The sequence below is a fragment of the Asterias amurensis genome, chromosome 1, assembly GCF_032118995.1.
Source record: "Asterias amurensis chromosome 1, ASM3211899v1".
NCBI classification, from domain to species: Eukaryota; Metazoa; Echinodermata; class Asteroidea; order Forcipulatida; family Asteriidae; genus Asterias; species Asterias amurensis.
The window spans coordinates 17,857,654-17,878,210 of NC_092648.1; the positions used below are offsets into that span (position 1 = coordinate 17,857,654).

The following is a 20,557-nucleotide window of genomic DNA, read 5'->3' on the forward strand; positions in this document are numbered from 1 at the left end:
CAGTTACAAACGCTTTTCAAAGACCAACTCGACCGATCCAAGGCAACGTGTTCCTTTAATGGTTCGATGGAGCTTTTAACCTTTTAACTAAAATGCAATCCGAACCCCGCCCCCGAAACATTCCTGTGCACCCCCCCTCCCCCCCCCCCCAGCAAGGCCACTCATGAACGGCATACACAGACGATAATCACACAAAATGACACTAAATCAGACACAATGTTCAATCAATACTTTTTTAATTTGACACAATTAGAAATTAGTATATTATAAGGCAGCATTCAGGTGATTGGCCCCTCCCCTACATTGACTTCCCCCCGCCCCGCCCCTTCACAAATAAACATTTCCGGGTACGTAAATAATTAACCAGAATCTGGATTCGGCGGTGCCACACCATCCAGGGCCCAATTTCATTAAGCTGATCGGCACACACCGCTTGACAAATTATAATTTGCTGAGCAAAGATCCAGTTTCTGTAACAAGCAAAATATTTCGGGCTTAGCAAAATTGTTACATGCTTTATGAAGTTGTGGGCTCATGTTCCCCAAGCACTCTTTATCGAGTTTTTACCAACCATGTTTATTTCCTGCATTCACGGTCCACAGTGACTGATATCAAGAATATGTTCTAGATTTATAAGTTGTTTCACATTTTATTTTCAAAGGGGCGGCTATGGGCCCACAGTTTCATAATGTGTGCGTAATCAACTTGTACATAAGCCCTTTATCCTCACCCAATTGCTTCAAAATGTTATTCAGTCAATCATTAATTGAAGTGAATAATAATTTATTTAAATGTAAAATTTAAGATGAGTTCGAATCACACTTAAAATATCTAAATGGCTTTCTTTGCAGTAACGATTTTTGTGAGGGGAAAATAACAGTTAAGGCACAAGTGTGAAAAGGCCAATTTGTGATTCATAATAACATTTGTCCCAGGGAATTCTCTCGTTGGCATTAGTCCAGTGCACAATTTCATAAAACTGCTTGTTAGGCCTAACAGCCAATAATATTGTGTGCTTTGTTTCCATCAAAACGATGCTAACTGACAAGCTGACATGGAATTGAAGGATGCAACAATACAAGTTGTAAATGGCGAACGAGCAAGATGGCCGCCTAATTTTCTTTCCAATTTGGGCCCCGGCCAACGCTCGAATTTCTCATGGAATCGAAACAATATGAACGAATAATGGCTAAGGCTTACTCGGCTCACAAAAGTAAAAATCTCCTCAGTCCAATAGGAAATTGTTATTTACTGTGTGCCGCTGGATTGGTCTTTGAATTTGAAAACTTCAAAACCCTGAAAAGTAGGTCTAATGGATAACTGATGAATTCCATCAATTCAACACTCGAGTCTTGACTCTTCATGCTACCCGGAAGCTAACCAAGAACACGGGTCAATTTCTGTTCCATATAGTCTTAATTTAATAATTTGATAATAAATACATTCATTAAGTAACTTACATTCTTAAAATACATTCATTAAGTAACTTAAGTGCTAATAATAACAAATTAAGTTAAAGAATGTGCACTAAATTGGCTAAAGAATGTGATTTTAAATTAATTTATATACAACTCCATCCGTATTTTAAATAAAGGTCCAAGCGAAAAAATTGTTACCGCGTTTCTTGCAAAACTATATGTATGTACTCCCAAAGCCCAATGGTGTATATCTCAGAATAATCAATACTGTCGGTGTTTTTACGAGAGATTTTTGTCGTATCATACTGAAATGTAAGATTGAATGTGTTGAGTTCAGAATTCAAACACCAAACTGACCCACTTTATAATATACAGGTGTTGGTATAGTTTAATGACATATACATTTTATCATAACTTTTATTTATTTTATAATTTGGTATATCTTACGACACTAAACTAAAATCGAAATTAAGAAGGGATGTTAAAGAAATATTGAACACTTATGAATGAAATTAAAATTCAAACATTAAAAGTTACGAAATTCATTCACGTTAAACTTATATCCGAAAAAAATTTTAATGGGTAAAAAACTCTTCGGAAATTGAAACAAGATGAACAGCTCATCAGCAGTATATAGCGATATTAATGTCAGAAGAAAATCATAAAATGAAACATATTGCACCGAATTATTCATAGATCAACGCGCATTAATATTGTTTTTGTTTAAACAATAAATATAAAATACAGTAAAATAGACCAAGTCCTGTAAGAATTGTGGCAAATAATCTCTATATAAGTTGTTGTTCTAAAAGAACAGGGGCGCAACAGTTTCTTCCCTTTCCTGAAGATGGTTTTCTAAGGTAGTCATATGCCAACGGAAACGTCAAGCCAGTGACACCACCGGTCTTTTCAGAAACAGCCCTATACCCCAAAACCTAACTAGATAGAAGTTGCACCATGCAGTGTTCTACATTCGACACTACAATGTACACATTTGAGCGCCACAAAAATGTATTAAATTATTAAATAATCAAATAATCAATTATTATTGTTCTTATATTGGCTCTATATACAGTCGAATAAAAGTCCATGAGCAATATTATCTTAAAGAAATACTTAGCCTAAACAAATATTGAGATAAATCTTCCATGCACCTCGTTAGAACATATTTTCATTTCAGCTGTTACCATAACATAAATCATGAATGCCCTTTTTACTTGTGACCATTTACACTAACTTATGACCATGGAGAACCCAATTAAATTCAATAATACGTGTGATTCTATCACACAAGTCAAAGCGACGTGCCATTCGTTTGATTTGCTTTTCATCACCATCCACACAATATTAATTAGCACTTTTATAAAACTATCGGCAAAATACGAAAAGTCAGATTTCACAGAAGTCATCCTGATTATTGCAGATAAACATTTAAAGGCAGTGGACACTATTGGTAATTACTCAAAATAATTATTAGCATTAAACCTCACTTGGTAAAGAGTAATGTGGAGAGGTTGGCAGTATAAAACATTGTGAGAAACGGCTCCCTCTGAAGTGGAGTAGTTTTCGAGATAGAAGTAATTTTCCACGAATTTGATTTCGAAATCAATCATCTAAATGCACACAACTTCGTGTGACTAGGGTGTTTTCTTCTTTCATTATTATCTCGCAACTTTGATGACCGATTGAGCTCAAATTTTCACGTGTTAGTTATTTTATGCATATGTTGAGATACACCAACTGTGAAGGCTAGTCTTTGACAATTACCAATAGTGTCCACTGCCTTTAAACGAATAAAATATCTTTATATCAACATGACAATCTCATTCAACTAGCTAAAACATCCACCAGTTTTACAATTGTATGGTTAGATCCATTATACATATATTATTAAAAAAAATAGTACAAACAAAATATATAATTTGTAATGATGATTTCTTAATGACAGAGAAAAGGCACCGGTTGATATGAGTTCTGTCTAGACTGGCTACACAAACAATTGGTGGTACGTCCTATGGGTGCACCCCACTAAACAGAAGAAAACAGAGTGTGAGCTCAGTTTAATGCTTTTGTATATAGGGGCCCTCAAAATATTCTAAGACAGATTTCACAGCCCCTAAAACAGTTTCAGTGTAAAAAATAATGTGCGCAATATTGTGACATGGGGTTGTTGACTTCCAACTTGATGTATTTTGGATGACATTGGGCCCTAAAAAATTGGTCCTATATTAGCTGAGAGGTGTAGGGACATTTTCAAAATTTATGCTTGGACGTTTTGAAAAATGACACTGGTGAATGTGTTTTTTGCGCGGAGGGGGTGACTGGAAGGGCCCAGGGACGCCCAATGTTAAACTGAGCAGAGGGGTACAGTTCAAGAGTCAATAAATAATTTTTCCTTTAGTGTAAAAAGTTGTGAGACTTCTAAGTATTTTTTCGTGCATTTTTTAATATTAGCATTTTGCACTGTATGCTATGGGAGTTTATTTAGTTGGGTGCACCCTTACAGCTGCGTTGGGTGTCCTCATCACCCGATGGGAAACCAATGTCTTCGTAGAGTTGGGTCAGCAGGCACCAGACTGCCCGTTACTACTGAACACCACTCGTCAAGGTAGCTTTAGGAGGGAAAATCAACAAAACATTTTGAAGTGTGTGAATTATATCATGGTGCATATTGTTTGTATGAGACAAAGTTACATTCACATGCCATACGTTATCAAACAAAGACAACAGCCGATGAGAAAAACAAAACTTTAGCCGACGGAAAAGAAACAACAGAAAACGGCAATGATGGAGACACACATAAGCTGATCAAATACCAAAAACAAGATACTGTTTCAAAGATGTATGATTCATAAACAATATTGAATGTTGATCGTTCTTAATTTTTTTTTTTACAATATTATATACAAACATGAACGATCGGCACTCAGAATAACTGAATAAGTGTAAACATAGGTTCAAAGTTTTGGCGCTAAATGTCGTTGCCTATTTGCAGTTGGTCACATCGATCCCTACTCCCCCCCCCCCCCCCCCACTCACAAGTCAACATTATATTACGAGCTTTTATTGTATCGAAGAAGGTACTGATTGTCATTATTCACGGTACTTGTTAGGATGTAATATTTATCATTTTCTAAATCAACTAATTGTCCTGCTCGATGTCACATCTTATGAGTAAAATTTCATTAATGCAAAACGCAAATGAAAGGGTTGGTGGTTCACTATTTGGTCATGGTTAAAACAATTGGTTCTTTCAGGATGACACTCTTAAAGATGGAAGTGGTATCTCGTCACCGTTCAATTCTGTCCAATCACAAATAAATGTTGGTCTCATCATTATAACTAAAAATAGAGCCAAAGTTGGCAAAGGAAAATGTGCTCAGTTTTCAGATTTAATTGTTGGCTCTGAAATGGGTCTCCAAGGACAGGGACGAAGTTTTACTGCGCCTTGATCTAGCTAAGAGTTAGGATAAGTGCACGATATGAATGCTCCAGAGTATTGCCTGCATTTACCTTGGCTATTTATTTGGAAAAAGTAGTGACATTTTATTGAGTATAAGGGTCGATCTACCATGGTATAGTTTTTTTTTAATTATAGACTACTCAAGTTATTTAATAACAATTTTGCTGAATTTGTTAGTGCCAAAACAATTTTTGGAACGAGACTTAATTAATAGCAAGAATATGCTGCCTGGTAATAGTTCAACAGTGGTTCAAATGATGTACATAAATTATGATGCATAAATGGTCATTAAGCTGTTCATGCTGGAGAAGAAATGAAGGCAAGTGGGGGATGATGATGTGTAGATGGAATGACATGCATTTAATGTGCACATGATGAATAGTAGCCAAAGACAGGAGAACTTGAGGCAAGTCTTTGCCTTTAAGTGCCGCAATCAAGCTTTGATTAGACATTTGATTTGGTTTGGCCCAGTTGAAACCAATGAAGACAGACTTCTACAACTCGTACAGTTGGTTTCATTATTCATAAAACATCCTCAACATGTTGTGATTTTGCTTTTACAGATGATTTCCGCCAACCAACAACCCTTAAAAAACACCAACAAAACAATTGCTCCTCCTTATGCTGGATGCCCATGCCAAACATTTGTATATGCGTCAAGAGAGAGCCCTCTTTATTTTTTAAAGGTTCAAGACTTTTAGCTGACCATACATTCCCCCTTCATGGGCGTATACTACTTATGGTTTAGTTAAGGGAGTATGAGGCAGAGAGTTTAATATAGACAACAACGTCCGTGTTTCTTTCGCTGCCCATTGTTTTTCTTCTTGCTGTGCTCAGACTTTACTTGCCAGAGTGTTTTGCCCAAATTTGGGAGGGCAGTTGCCCCCCCCCACCCCCATCGCCTCCCGGGCGTATGCCTTGTACCACTCCAGATGAATGAGGTGGAAGGAAATATTCCAATATCTTAGTGTTGCTTATTTATGACTTCATGGAGGCAACCATGAGGTTGAAAAGTTTCATTTTTTCCATGCATGAAAATTGTACATAATAATTAGGATGGATCAATGGTTGGGTGCACTGAGGGTATGTATTGCTGTGGGCAGTGAAGATGCAAAATGGAGAACTTTAAACACACCAAGGTAAACCGTTTACCATTGTGAGTACATGCCGGCCATAAGCATGCCCCTGACTAAAAACGACTAGGCACTGTAAAGGCGGGTCTTGGTGATTTGCGACTTTTATAAGTCCCCTCAAAGCCTAAAATAAAGAAGTGTACAGAAAGTAACACCTAGAGATTAACAATTCTCAAAACGCACAGTAACTAAGCCATAGGCTGTAAGTTAGGTTAAAGGTGACATTTTGTTTGCAACCTGAGATGTCAACATTTCAGAGTTTAAGAGGACAAGAGATTTCCAATGATATGCAACACATCACTGAAATTGGTCTAAGCTTATTCCAGTTTGTTTAAATGTCAACACAAATTACATTTTGTCCATGTTATTCGCGACACATCTTGACTTAAATTAAATAAATACATGTAGAAATCAGAGAGATCCAACTGATTTTCAGAATTGAGTTCTCAATTTTGAAATACGATTGTCTATACAGCTTTGTATACCCAAACATTATATGATTTTTGTCTGCACTCTTTTGTTTTAATTTGAATTACTTGCTAACTTAGAATTCCAAACGTACAGACAAAAAACACGAAGTGAAAAATAACACGGAACATTTTTTTTAAACAACAGTACTTTATCTTTCACTGACAAGACCAAAAAGAGATCCACTTGAAGTTTTCGACCGACACATAAGACAAGATATTAAAGACAAGAATAATTTGGGGTAAACATTGAAAATAAAACCAAAGCATATTGTTGCTCATCGTGAGCTAAAAATATTTGTATTAAGGTTTTGATGACAGTTTTTAAACTTACTTCACTCTCGGATAAGATGTTTTTATTGTTTGAAGATTTAAAACAATATAATACAAAATCTAATTTTCCAGATGAGAGAGCTTGCCTTTTAAACCCCAAACCTAGGAATTTTTTCTCTAGGAGAAGGACAATGTATTTATATATGCTATGTCATTAATTTTGAAAAGAGACATTGTTTCGCAAGAATCTGCTTTTTTGTCCTTTCTTTTTATACCTGAAATGGATTTTCCTGAAATAATTTTGGCAACTTAAATCTACACTGGTATTTTAAAATTTGCACAAGTTGCACTAAAATCCCATTGATATGTCAAATCCCATTTTAAAGGTTGATGGCTTTTTATTCTCAAATCATAAATAATTGAGTTTGTACTTCAAAATGTCAGTTATTTTCGTTCAGTCTTACCTTCAGTTGTGGTTTGGTCTGTTCCAGATTTGGATTTCTGTAGATAAGATAATAACAGTTGGATAAAAATAAATGTAGACCACCACTTCATAAAAACAAAGACTTTTTTTGGAGGGGGGGGGGGTATTTAAGATACAACCTTAAATAAAACTTTGGATATTCTTCTTATAGAATTTTATGACCATACACTTGTGGAAACACATCTTTTAAAACATTTTTACCTCCATGGACAACTCCTGGTCAAGATGTTTCATTGTTTGATGATTTAAAAACAAACACGTAAACCAAAGTTATACAAAGTAAGAAAAGCAAACCAAACCCTTTTTATGTTGTTGCTACCCAGGCTATGTTCCCTGCGTTCTACAATAACAAACACTGACACTAATGATAGCAAAAAGGGATCCGACTATATTCAATCTTTGTTCAGTCTTCTTGTCTGGTTTTGCTAAAATCATTACTTAAATTGAAAAACGATTTGTTTTTAAATATGAAAATAATATTGGTTGGTTAGACATTAAGGCAAGTAAATAAAGTAAAGACATTTTCAATGTTGTAATTACCAATGCTCTGGAAAAGATAGAATGTGAATCTTTGCTAGCAGCGATCTTGTTGCGTTTCTTGACTATGGCTTGCTTGACCTACAAAGATAAGATATGTTAATAGTACAGAGTGTCTTAAAGCCGTACAGAAAAAAAATCAAAAGTTCACAGATTTACAAATAACCTACAGGGTTTACAGAAGGCAATGGTGAAAGACTTCTCTTGAAATATTGTTCCATGAAATGCTTTACTTTTTGAGAAAACATTAAAACAATATCAATTCTTGATATCAAGAATTACGGATTTATTTTAAACACATGTCATGACACGGCGAAACGTGGGTGGGGTTTCCCGTTATTTTCTCCCGACTCCGATGACCGATTGAGCCTAAATTTTCACATGTTTGTTATTTTATATATAAGTTGTGATACACGAAGTGTGGACCTTGGACAAAACTGTTTACCGAAAGTGTCCAATTGCTTTAACAAATCAATACAAAATGTTCAGGAAAATCCTCATTATGATTAGGTGTCACACGGTAATAACCCACATTTCAGGGCTAGTTTTATGGCCCTGCTTACTGCTAGCAAAAAATCAGCAGTTTTTGACAGGTAAGCAAGGAAAGTTTGGCTTGTGTGCATCTAGTGTGGGTATTATACATTGCGTTACTAAGCATTCTTGGCTCCCACAGCTGTAGTGCAGAACTTTTTGAAGGGGGGGAGGGGGGGGGGTATACAATTGTTTTTTACCTACCTCGTCATTAAACACCACATGAAACAAGAACATGAGTAGTCCCTGCAAAATAACCCAAAAAGGACACATTATTTATACAAACAACAATTTAATTTGATTTATTCTTAACATGAAGAAAGAAGAACTTTTTAAAAATAATTGACACTGCCCTATATCCAACCTGATCCACAAACCGAAAGCTATATTTGAACACATTTGTTCACTCTATATAGGCTGCTAATGGTACAAGAGCATTTTAAGTGATGAGCTTTCATGTGGCTGGATTAGATCAACAAAGCCCAATTGTCCTGTCGCTGTTTTATGTAAAGATTTAACTAATTGTTTGTGTGATGTAAACTAATTAGAAAAATTTTTGCCCCATGAAACAAATTCTTTAATAAGTGAAGTTTTCTATTTAAAGCTTAAAAAATTCTAAACTTTGGTTGAAACTGTGCCACTAACCTGCGAGGTATTAAAGATGACAAACAGATACAGGAACACCAAGTCAGGGCTGACGATGATGAACAAGCCAAAGAACCAAGTCACACCAAGGATTGGGACCATCACGATCACAGCCTTAAATCCAGACCTGTTGAACAGTCCAAGAAAAAACAGTGTACAAGTATTTCCAAATCAATAAATTGCTGTTAATTAGTTTTGCCTGTGAAATGGATATTGATGTGGTTTTGTAGAAAATATTTTTTTTTTGTCAGACCTCCAATGTGCTTTTTTGTCAGAGTTCACCAAAGTGAGTATATAAAAACAGTGTGTGATGTCTTTGCCAAAGATTGGTAAACACTAAAAAAAACTTTAAAAAACCCATACAAATTCTACTTGGTGAGAAACAATGCAGCTGTTGGTACTTTAAACTATTTTCTGAAAAGATTCCCTTCAAACATGGTTTTGATAATTTTTGAAAGTCTCATTACCATGTGAGCATTGAGATAGCTGGCATTTGCTACACAGCTCAAATGGCAGCATGCACAAACTGCCTCAGAGTAGATAAGCATATTTAGATATATGCTACAGTTTACACAAAGCTTTCTCATATAGAGTGGCATTTCTGTGATTCACCTTTTGTTTCTGAAGCTTCAGTTTCTTTACCCTTCTTTCAAAATTAGCTGTCCTTCTTAAAAGTTATACTAAACATGACCAAGTTATTCACTACACCCCCCCCCAAAAAAAATGGCAATATTTAGCATTTACTGTGTTAAATCTCATAGTGTAGGCCTAATAGGTCCAATGCTTACTTGAGCTTGTCCATCTCTGACTTGTCTTTGTTGACCTTGACAGTCAGAAATACATGCATCACCATGAAAATCACCACCAAGTTGATCTGATAAAAGAAAGAGAACCCATTATTTTAAAAAGTAGTTTTCAGTCCAACACACGACCTTGCACTCAAGCTTTTTATGGAAAAGCCCACTATTCTCACAAACTGTGCATTTTACCTGCTGCCCCCAGGACTTTTACAATTATAAAAAACTCTGAAACCACCCTGAAATCTCAGTGAAATGAGGTTTAGGCTGAAATTCAAGGCATCTCTTTCAATTTGATCTTAAGGAATTGCTATTCATGTAAAACACCTTTAAAAAAGAGTCTCCAGACCTTTGACTGGCCTGGTCAACCTGGTTTCAGAGAATGCCTTCTGTCCAAGCCCAGACCTCTTTAAGTGGCCCATAATTCTCTGGAATTTAATTTCCCCCTCCCCCTACTCCATGGTCTCATGGGGGCTATTAGGCTCTACTCCAAATGTAAACATTGGTTTAAATCCACAGTGTGCTAAACAGTACATTGCTGACCTGAAACAAGGTGAAACCAAAACGCTGACCAATAAACCATTTATCAGGATGACTTCCCCTCATTAAACAGTTAACTATCCCAAGGACACACTGAAAACTCGGCTATACTCCTTAAACCACACTAGACACACACATGGACACCAAGGAGGAAGACCAACGATAACCTTAGGCTGTTTTGGGAAATACAGCTTAGTTAAAGCCAGTGGACACTATTGGTAATTGTCAAAGACTAGCCTTCACAGTTGGTGTATCTCAACATATGCATAAAATAACAAACCTGTGAAAATTTGAGCTCAATCGGTCATCGAACTTGCGAGATATTAATGAAAGAAAAAACACCCTTGTCACACGAAGTTGTGTGCGTTTAGACGGTTGATTTTGAGACCTCAAGTTCTAAACTTGAGGTCTTGAAATCAAATTCGTGGAAAATTACTTCTTTCTCGAAAACTTTGGCACTTCAGAGGGAGCCGTTTCTCACATGTTTTATGCCATCAACCTCTCCCCATTACTCGTCACCAAGAAAGGTTTTATGCTAATAATTATTTTGAGTAATTACCAATAGTGTCCACTGCCTTTAAAACAACCTGAAAACAAGGTGAAACACTTAAGGCGGGTTTATAGTTGGTCGCACGATGGTCATACCAAAGAAATCTTGACACAAGGTCATAAAAACACAGTTTGTAAGCCTCAGCGATGACTAAAAACTGTGTTTTTTTAGGATCGCACCTCAAGATTTCCATCACCCGACCATTGCGCAACCGATTTGAAACCGGCCTTTAAGCTGTGCCTGTTAGATGAGTACTGGGTGAAAACAAAGAGAAATGGGGAATTCACAATTTCAAGTACAAAAGTAGAATTTCACTAAACTTTTAAGAAAACGACAAAAGTCGTTGTAAAGTAACCCACATTTTAAGCAAATTTTTACAAAGAAGTGGAGATTAAAATTATCATTTAAAATATAAATCAAAAGGAAGCAGGATATGTTGAAGAAAGGGACCTAAAAACACAAATTTCTATTAAATTACTTACCACAAGTATGAGATAAGCAGGTCCAATAAATGCAATCAATGTGCCAACTCCATGCTCCAGTGAAATCCAGCACCTATGTACATGAAAAGTTGAATAATATCATGAGAAACAATTTATTTTGTATGATTTTTTTAGGGGGAGGGGGACATAATCAGAAACATAATTTGATGAACAACACAATAGAAAATTAAAGACAGTGGACATTATTGTCTTCTCATTTGATGTATCTGAACATATGCATAAAATAACAAATCTGTAAAAATTTGAGCTCAATTGGTCGTCGAAGTTGCGAGATAATAATGAAAGAAAAAAGCACCTTTGTCACACGAAGTTGTGTGCGTTTAGATGGTTGATTTGGAGATCTCAAGTTCTAAATCTGAGGTCTCGAAATCAAACTCGTGGAAAATTACTTCTTTCTCGAAAATTATGTCACTTCAGAGGGAGCCGTTTCTCACAATGTTTTCTCAACCTCTCCCCATTACTCGTCCCGAAGTAAGGTTTTATGCTAGTAATTATTTTGAGTAGTTACCAAAAGTGTCTTGATTGAGTCATTGCATGAGCAATACCTCAATTAATTATGAGTAAAACTGGTTATATCAACCAACAAAAAGTTATATTTTCAAATTTTAGTAATTTGATGATTCATAAAGTAAATGGAATCGGGAACATGAGATATTTTATAATATAAAATTGAGTAACTGCTTCACACATATTAAGGTACATGTATGAAGGGGACTAACTTAAAGGGGACAAGTAAAAATGTTTGAGATAAACCAATCAGGGTTTTTTCCCCACAGAGCTGACACCTCTTCAAACAAGCTTTAATGATGTACATGAAAGAATGAATTAGGGTTAATGTTACAATCACTCTACTTACACACCACTGGCGTTTTTGTAGTTTGTGTGGGACACACCCACACTGATGGCCACAACAATGGCTGGGAAACCTGTGAAAAGAAAACACAGGTATAAATGGGTTTTGAGGCATTGGTGGTAAGGTATTAAAGGGAAGGTACACGTTTTCTTACTTGGTGTATCTCATCATTTATAAGCATAAACTAACAAGCCTGTGAAAATTTGAGCTCACTGGTCATCGGAGTTGCAAGAAAATGATGAAAGAAAAAACACCCCTGTTGGATGAATTTGTGTGCTTTCAGATAGGAATAAAAGACTTCCAGCTAGAAGTCTTTTATTATTTTAGTGAGAAATTACTTCTTTCTCAAAACTACATTACTTCGGAGGAAGTCGTTTCCGACAATGTTTTTTACTACCAACAGCTCCCCAATGCTCGTTACCAAGTCAGTTTTTAAGTTAATATTTGTTTTGAGTAATTACCAAACGTGTACCTTCCCTTTAATGTATACTCAGCTTGAAGTAACTCCACGTGTATTTTATATCCTTTCGTTGCTGTGTAAACTTGTTTTTTTGAGAACTTGCCTTGTTATTTATTCTGTATCACAGAATAGATTTTAGAATCAAAAAGAAATAAGAGCAATGCAGAGGAGCCGCATGCAGTAAATATAATTAGTTTTATAAGCCTATATTGTTTTTTGAGAACTTTCCTTGTTATTTATTCTGTATCACAGAATAGATTTTAGAATCAAAAAGGAATAAGAACAATGCAGAGGAACCACATGCAGTAAATATAATTAATTTTATAAACCAACACTGGAATTTTTATGCTAAAGGCTCCAGCATAATACACTATGCCTTTGAATGGTTTTACACCAGATTTAGTGCGCCTTTATAAATGCTGTGTAAATATTATTATTATACCAACAATAGCTGATTATGTCAAAAACCCTTTTTGTTCTTGGGAAAGGGTTATATACAACCCTCCAAAACCACTGTCTGCAGTTAATAGATACAGTTGTCAAGATTTCATACAGATAAGCACCATGGCTCTAAGGGGTAAACAAATAACTGCCTACTACTTCTTTTAAACTTTGTTTTTAAAGTCATCACGAAGTCACCTACCCCATCCAAATACATAGAAGTAGACCATATCAATGTTGCCCTTGAGTGCACGACGGACTTTCATGTAGAGTTGCACTCCTTGGATCAACATCCAACAGAACGTGGACAGAAAGAAGTAGTGAAGCATAGCAGCAACTGCTGTACACAGTCCCTGTAAGTGGGACACACAAACAAGAAAGAAACAATGCCATTTGCATGTTAGATTTGAGTATTGTCTGGTCGACTGAACACCTTGGTTGCCAGGTGGTCATCAGGTTGAAAAACCAAACTGATGTCCAATAGTTGTAAAGGAAACCACCGATAAATAGTTAGTTATTATCTGTGGCGAACTTTAGGGGGGTGTCAGATGCAATTGTGTTCGCCATGCAATACTTTTCGCTGCGGACACTTTTGCATATGCAATCGTTTCCGGGGCTATGCAAAAATCGTCCGGTGAACATGTACATGACTGTTCATGTATGTGTGCGCATAAGCAAGCAGGAATGCACTCAAGCTACGTACTATGCAGCATGAATATTCACCTATTATGATTGCAGCGAATACCCAACGGCTGAACATTTCCCATGTCATTCATGACATGTACTTGGCTTGTAAAAAATGGCGAACGTGTTCCATCGACCAAGGGCGTTTATGCTACAAGGACTGATTTGCACGGGGGCGGACACAACTGCATATGCAAATGTGCCTGGTCGGACAGAATTACATTATGCAGCAGCATCCGGGCGGACCAACTGCATATGCAAATTATGTCCGGGCGGACACAATTGCATTATGCAGCAGCGTCCGGGCAGACCAATTGCATATGCAAAAACATCCGGCCGACATTATTGCATATGCAAGAATGTCCTCCGGATAGTATTGCATAGAGGACATAATTGCATGCGACAGGGGCACAGGGGTCCCGTACCCCCTCCCAATTGATGTACGTGCCCCTCCCCCATTTCAAATCTACACTTGAGATTAACAATTACTAGAGTAAAGTGTTAAATTTCATAAGCTTTTATGAGATTTATTTTTCCATTGACACAAAAACAATGTATTTATTTGTACACTCATGCCAGGTTAGTTAATACAAAAAAGAAATGGCTAAAATACTGTATAATTTGACAAGCCTCAACAAGGAAATTGAATGATGAATGAGGCAAAATTGCTTCAAAACGAAGGCCTGAAATATTAGGCTGCTTTTCCACCAAAAAATAACCTGAAAACCTATATTATATATTTACATCCACTTGGTTAAGATTTGAAGCTCCCACGATGAACATAATCTGAGCAATCAACAAGGCAGCAGCAGTGTGCTTCAGTATGCTGATACGAGTGCTGTTTAATTGTCTAGAACATAATCAGAAAAAAAATCTAAATTATTTAAACTAATAGTACTAACAAATTATAATATGCGATTCTCATTTGAGGTTGAACAAAAAGCCTCAACCCAAGTTAACGATACAACCTGGGAAGCGGCAGCCAGGGGATCGCCTTAAGTGGGAATGGGACTTTAATAGAGCTGCTTGAGCACAAAAAATAGCTAAGCACAACTAAATTATGCTTACCAGAATAAAGTTACCATCCACAATACCATTTAACATGGACAATCTGAGACTGGTATTCTGGTTATTTCTGCTAAGCAAAAAATGTGTAAGCAAAAAAGGATTCTAAGCAGTTTGAAAATGGTTGGGGCTGAAAAAGCTTACCTCAGAACATTTAGAATAATTAGTGTCAGAATGAGACATGTTATGGAAATAGCCAGTCCAACATTGGTAAGTATTTCCAACGCAACTTTATCTACCACGCTTATCTGAGAAAGAAAGAAAAAATTTCACAAACCAAATTTAACCAACAATTCCACACTTGGGCCTCTCCTCAATCAGTCAGAATATGCCAAGGAATGTTGGAGCAATTGAGACAAAAAGGGAGGGGGACGCTCTGTCAAAGCCCCTTAAGGGCCTTGATCTTCTCCCCTCTTTCCTGCAACACTACAACAATTATACAGATATTGCTTGTTTCAACATCTTTAAGGTAAAAACCTTTTAAAAAAAAATAGAACTTAAACATTTGTACCGTCACATAGGGTCCAGCACTTTTGCACAAAAAGATGTGCTTGGCACGTTTTAAGGGTGCAGCAAGGGTGCTTCGGATGCTGTGATTGACATCAATATTTCAAGTCATAAAACGTTAAAGTTTTGTAATTGTGATGCGGTCAAGCTAAATGAGTCGAAACAAGCCAAAAGGGTGAAATTTTCAAAAATAATTTTTGGCTTACAATACAGCTGTAATATAAACACATTTCTTTAAAATAATAAAATCTTACATCTAGTTGTCTGGTTGAAACCAGCACCGCAAAGTTAGTCAGATGGTTGCTGGTGCAAATCACAGTCTTGTTGTCTTTTTCCGTTATTGATGAGACACCAACTGTGCTCCACCTAATACAGACATCATTCAAAGTAAATCAAATAAGAAACAAGACACGTCTAGTTTATCATAATGCAGAGTGTCCTGCCTTGGGGTCGGTAATCTAACAACATAAATGACCGACTTTATGTTTTACAGAGCCTGCATAATGGAAAATGACTTTTTCTTTAAGTGTTTTCCTTCCCTCAAAATATTATTTCATTCCTCACCTCAAAATAAAATTTCATTCCACAAAACCACACATCCAATTTTCATTTTTTCAAAGAAAAATCTCACTCCCTCAAAATAACGTTTCATCCCCATTAATTAATATTACTTTGTTTCCTTGAAATGTTTTAAAGGGGGAATGTCAGGAAACTTGTCTTTTTGTTTTCTCTGTACATTTTGCATGACCAATATTTAACCTGCCAGCTTTTACAGATATGAATGGGACATTGCAAAGATGAAGATTGAAACAAATTACCCTCCACTGCTGTCTAAGAACGCACACTTTGCTTCTTGTGTAGCATTCAGCTGAAATTTAAAGAACAGGAAAAAAATATTTGTAGGTTATGTTATTAAAAGTGAATAAATTCCAATTTGGCTCATACATAATATGTCTCTGCCATTAAGGGGCTCACAAACTGAAAGTATTCATTTAGAGAAAACTAATCTCAAAAACAAGACCTTTTGGGCAAAATAGGAAACATAGGTTTTAGCAAACAATAAGTTACCACCTACAGTTAACAAGAGGACCACACTACTTGTTAACGTTAACAGGAGTCCCGCTCTTGCTTTCTGCTTAGCAGATTCAATGTTTCCAAACTAAGCAGCTTCATGGCATTGGAACCCTGGGTCATACACAATGGGGGTGACTATGGTGAGGCTGCAAGCTTACCTTGCTAATACTGATGGTGACGGTAATGTCAACTGACAGCTCCGATGGTGTCGGGACATTCAAATTGACTCCAACAAGGAAACTTGCCACTTGGTATTCCGTCTTGCTGTATGTCCATTTGAAAAAGAAAATAGATAGGCAGTTGTCAATGTTAAACGTTAAAAGTTCTAAAGATTTCAAATGGTATAAAACTGTGGTACAATAGTGAAGCGAGTCACTATTCAAAATAATAAGCTCAATTGGTAGAGCGCTGGCACGTTAATCTGGAGGTCATTCGTTCGAGTCCGACTCTAGTAAACTTTTCTTTGTTCAACCCCAAAAATCAAAATCATAAACTCTTAAACAACCACTAATGTACCGCTTTATGGTTAAAAATCAATTTACAAAACTAAATGTGTACATTTGTTTAGCACTGAAACTAGAAATTTAAGGGATCACAAGGGAGTGCACAATTTTTTATAGGGGGGCAAATTAAAATTTGAGTTTCTGTTTGCATTTTCCTTGAACGAGCCAAATTTTGTCTGTGTGTAAATGAAAAAATGTTTTTTTTTAAATGATCACATTCAAACTTACAAAATATAAAAAATTCTCTAGTAAGTTTTAATCTCAAAAGTAAAGATTTCAGCTGTGGGAGGAGGCATGGACATTAATTGAAGGGGGGCATGTGCCACCTCTGCCCCATAGTTTGCTTCTGATTATATAAAAACGATTTGAGGCATTGCATGGTGAGGTATAAATATATATTTGGTTTGCGATAGCATGATGCGTGTATCTACTTGCCAAATAGAACATATCTTGCTGGCATTATCGGTCAAATCTTGCGTGAATTATTGGTAAAAAAATCAACCCGATTTTTTAGGAATAAAATGGAATTGCCCCCTGGAAGACAAAAACAAATTTGAAGTAGAACTTACTCTCCGGTGATATTTTTTGGCAGATGATCTTTGACTCCTTCATAGAATATTGATGCGCTTGCTTGTTTGTTAGTTTCTGTAAATCAAGAAGCCAACCATATGGAAATACAAAAAGAAGGAAATTGTGAAAAGTGAGAATAGAAAGAAGTGCGTCTAGGCTTTTTACTCTTTAACGAAATGGACACTATTGGTAATTACTCAAAATAATTGTTAGCATGAAACTTAATTGGTAAAAAGCAATGGAGAGCTATGATGAGTATAAAACAGTGTGAGAAACGGCTCCCTCTGAAGTAACGTAGTTTTCGAGAAAGAAGTTGTTTTCCACTCAAATATTTAAATTTGATTTTAAGACCTCAGAATTAGATTTTGAGGTCCCAAAATAAAGGATAAAGCACTCAACATCTCGTGACAAGGGTGTTTTTTTCTTCCATTATTCTCTCGCAACTTCGGGGACCAATTGAGGTCAACTTCTGTTTTTGCATATTTTGAGATACACCAAGTGAGAAGACTAGTCTTTGACAATTACCAATAGTGTCCAGTGTCTTTAACACAATTAATACACCCGTTTTTAAAAATGGTTTCATGTAACTGACAGGGGCTTATAGGTGTGTAATTGTGTGGAAAATAAAAAAGGTAGTTTTTCACCCCAAAATATGAATATGAGAAAGCTTTACTCCAGCAGTTAAAAGGAGGCAATTCTGATACATGCCTTATTTCCTATCAATATTATTTGTCTATGCCCAATTGAGTCCAAATTCTCACAGGTTTGTTATTTTATGCATTTATGTTTGGATACACCAAGTGAGAATTCTGGTCTCTGACAGTTACCTTTCAATAGTGAACACCTTTTACTTACGTGAATCCTCGAAAACGCCACTTGGTATCACAACGACGATGTCGTAATCGTTGCAGGAACTATCACATCCTTGCTGAAGCTTCATGACGATGTCAGAGCCAGTCCCAACAGATTCAGACAAGGTGGTATCTATTACAAGACACATATTGATTCCCATTATTCACTTTGTGTGGTGTATACAGAGAACTTCATTTACTTGCTTTCATTTCATTAGTTAGGCCAAATAAAAACAAATACCAGTTGATCGTCCCCTCTCTCATCCCTTTTTCAGGCTGCAACAGCAAAAAGTTGCTTATTATTATTTTGTTATGTATTTTAAATCTTTAAATCTTCAGACAGCAAAAACGTCTTGACAAGGAGTATTCCAAGGAAGTAAAAAAAAAAAAGGAAGAAAAAAAAACAACTGCAATGGAATGCATCCCAAACAATTTCAACTTGACTTACCTACATAAGTGTTTCGGATAACTTTTTCACCTTTGGACACTGTATTAATGTAAGCCGACAGCATGCTATCCACAGCAAAGGCTAGGTCCACCCCTGATAAAAGCATCTTGTGCTTTTGGAAGAGTGAAAACAAGAAAACAAAAATAAGAAATATAACCAAAATCGTGTACAAAGAGTGAACACTGTTACTTTTCTCAAAGTTTACTTAAAAATAGGTGGAAGACAACACTACTATTATTGAAATTTGATTTGTAAATCCAGTTTGCGGTAACATACTATACTTATTGGTTTATTTCATAAAAACATTACAAAGGAATGAACAGATATGGTTGAATTGCACTAGAACATGTACAGCATAAAAAGATCTTTATATATACACCAACTTTGCTGTGTAGATTTGTTTGTTGAGAATTTGTCTTGCTAATCATTATACTGTAGATATTGATGATATTCAATAACAACAGCAATAGATTTGATCTTTTGACTTTTTGACAGGCACAAAAAAGAATTATCTTTTTATTGTACATAGGCCTACCAATTTATTTGTTAGGTGTGGTGATGTCACATTTAAAATTTCTCTGTGAAAGAGAATCATCGGATAAAATAACATTTTGCACCATTTAAACATGAGGTAGGGACTTGTAAATTTTTCCTAAATTTCATGAGGACTTTATCTTTTGAAAAATGAGTGCATTACAAAACTCAATTTGACATTGACCCCCCTTTTAATTAAAACAGACAGTGGTACCATTCAATTTTACACAACAAGATTTCTTGACTTGAACAAATGGGCCCAGAGAATATTGCAAGCCTTGATAAAACAAAGTTAATTCCCATTGCATTAGAAAATTAAACTATAAGAGTTAAATACAATTAAATATGTCTTCAAACCTCGCTAGCATACTGCTTGTTGATTGAAAGAACATCGTTGACTATGCCCATGTATTCCTGTAAAAAAAAGTGTAGCAATGTGATGGTTTGGCAGGACTATGCGCCATTCTGTTGCAGCACAAACAGGTAGGGACTCAAATATTTGTGCTACATCAGAGGTAATTCATTCTGTACCCGAGACCCATTCTCACTGAGCAAATTCTGCATAAAATGTCCCAACATACATCAAGAAATATAACTTTGAGCACATTGACAAAAGAACGTGACAATGTGATGGTTTGGCAGGACTATGCGCCATTCTGTTGACGGCGCAAACGGATAGGGACTCAAATATTTGTGCTACATCAGAGGTAATACATTCTGTACCCGAGACCCATTCTCACTGAGCAAATTCTGCATAAAATGTCCCAACATACATCAAGAAATATAACTTTGAGCACATTGACAAAAGAACGTGACAATGTGATGGTTTGGCAGGACTATGCGCCATTCTGTTGACGGAGCAAACAAATAGGGACTCAAATATTTGTGCTATATATCAGAGGTAATACATTCTACATCTCGGCAAAGAGGCTCCGATTTACCGGATGAGAAATGATTAGAAAAATGTTTTAAATGTAAAATACAATGATCGACACACATTTGCCTCAAAATTGTGTGGTTTCCCTTTTACTTTGGCACGGTCGGCCATTTATAGGAGTAACAAATTTGACTTGCATAAATGGCCGACCGTGTTTGTCGATGAGGTAAAGGGAAAACCACGCAATTTCGAGTGATACTTGTGTGGATCATTATTCTACTTTTAAAATATCCTTCTACTCATATTCATTTTATAACAAACGATTATATACGCTTTTCAAAGAACCAAC

At 36.1% G+C, this 20,557-nt stretch overlaps 1 protein-coding gene across 2 annotated transcripts in view; it reads right to left on the reverse strand.

Moving 5' to 3' along the window:
* Positions 1-330: 330 nt before the first annotated feature.
* The window catches only part of LOC139948263 (adhesion G protein-coupled receptor L4-like), a 48,917-nt gene continuing 28,690 nt past the window's right edge, over positions 331-20,557 (reverse strand). For both annotated transcript variants that reach the window (XM_071946371.1, XM_071946364.1), the window contains 19 exons: positions 19,689-19,745; positions 18,798-18,909; positions 18,354-18,482; positions 17,498-17,573; positions 16,584-16,689; positions 16,170-16,219; positions 15,606-15,717; positions 14,989-15,092; positions 14,524-14,629; positions 13,298-13,448; positions 12,198-12,267; positions 11,321-11,393; positions 9,740-9,825; positions 8,952-9,078; positions 8,511-8,552; positions 7,779-7,856; positions 7,219-7,255; positions 6,034-6,138; positions 331-4,030 (listed from right to left, as the gene is read on the reverse strand). In XM_071946371.1, coding sequence (XP_071802472.1) covers positions 6,071-6,138; positions 7,219-7,255; positions 7,779-7,856; positions 8,511-8,552; positions 8,952-9,078; positions 9,740-9,825; positions 11,321-11,393; positions 12,198-12,267; positions 13,298-13,448; positions 14,524-14,629; positions 14,989-15,092; positions 15,606-15,717; positions 16,170-16,219; positions 16,584-16,689; positions 17,498-17,573; positions 18,354-18,482; positions 18,798-18,909; positions 19,689-19,745 — 1,584 coding nt within the window. In that variant the 3' untranslated portion in view covers positions 331-4,030; positions 6,034-6,070. The remainder of the gene's footprint in view (positions 4,031-6,033; positions 6,139-7,218; positions 7,256-7,778; positions 7,857-8,510; positions 8,553-8,951; positions 9,079-9,739; positions 9,826-11,320; positions 11,394-12,197; positions 12,268-13,297; positions 13,449-14,523; positions 14,630-14,988; positions 15,093-15,605; positions 15,718-16,169; positions 16,220-16,583; positions 16,690-17,497; positions 17,574-18,353; positions 18,483-18,797; positions 18,910-19,688; positions 19,746-20,557) is intronic.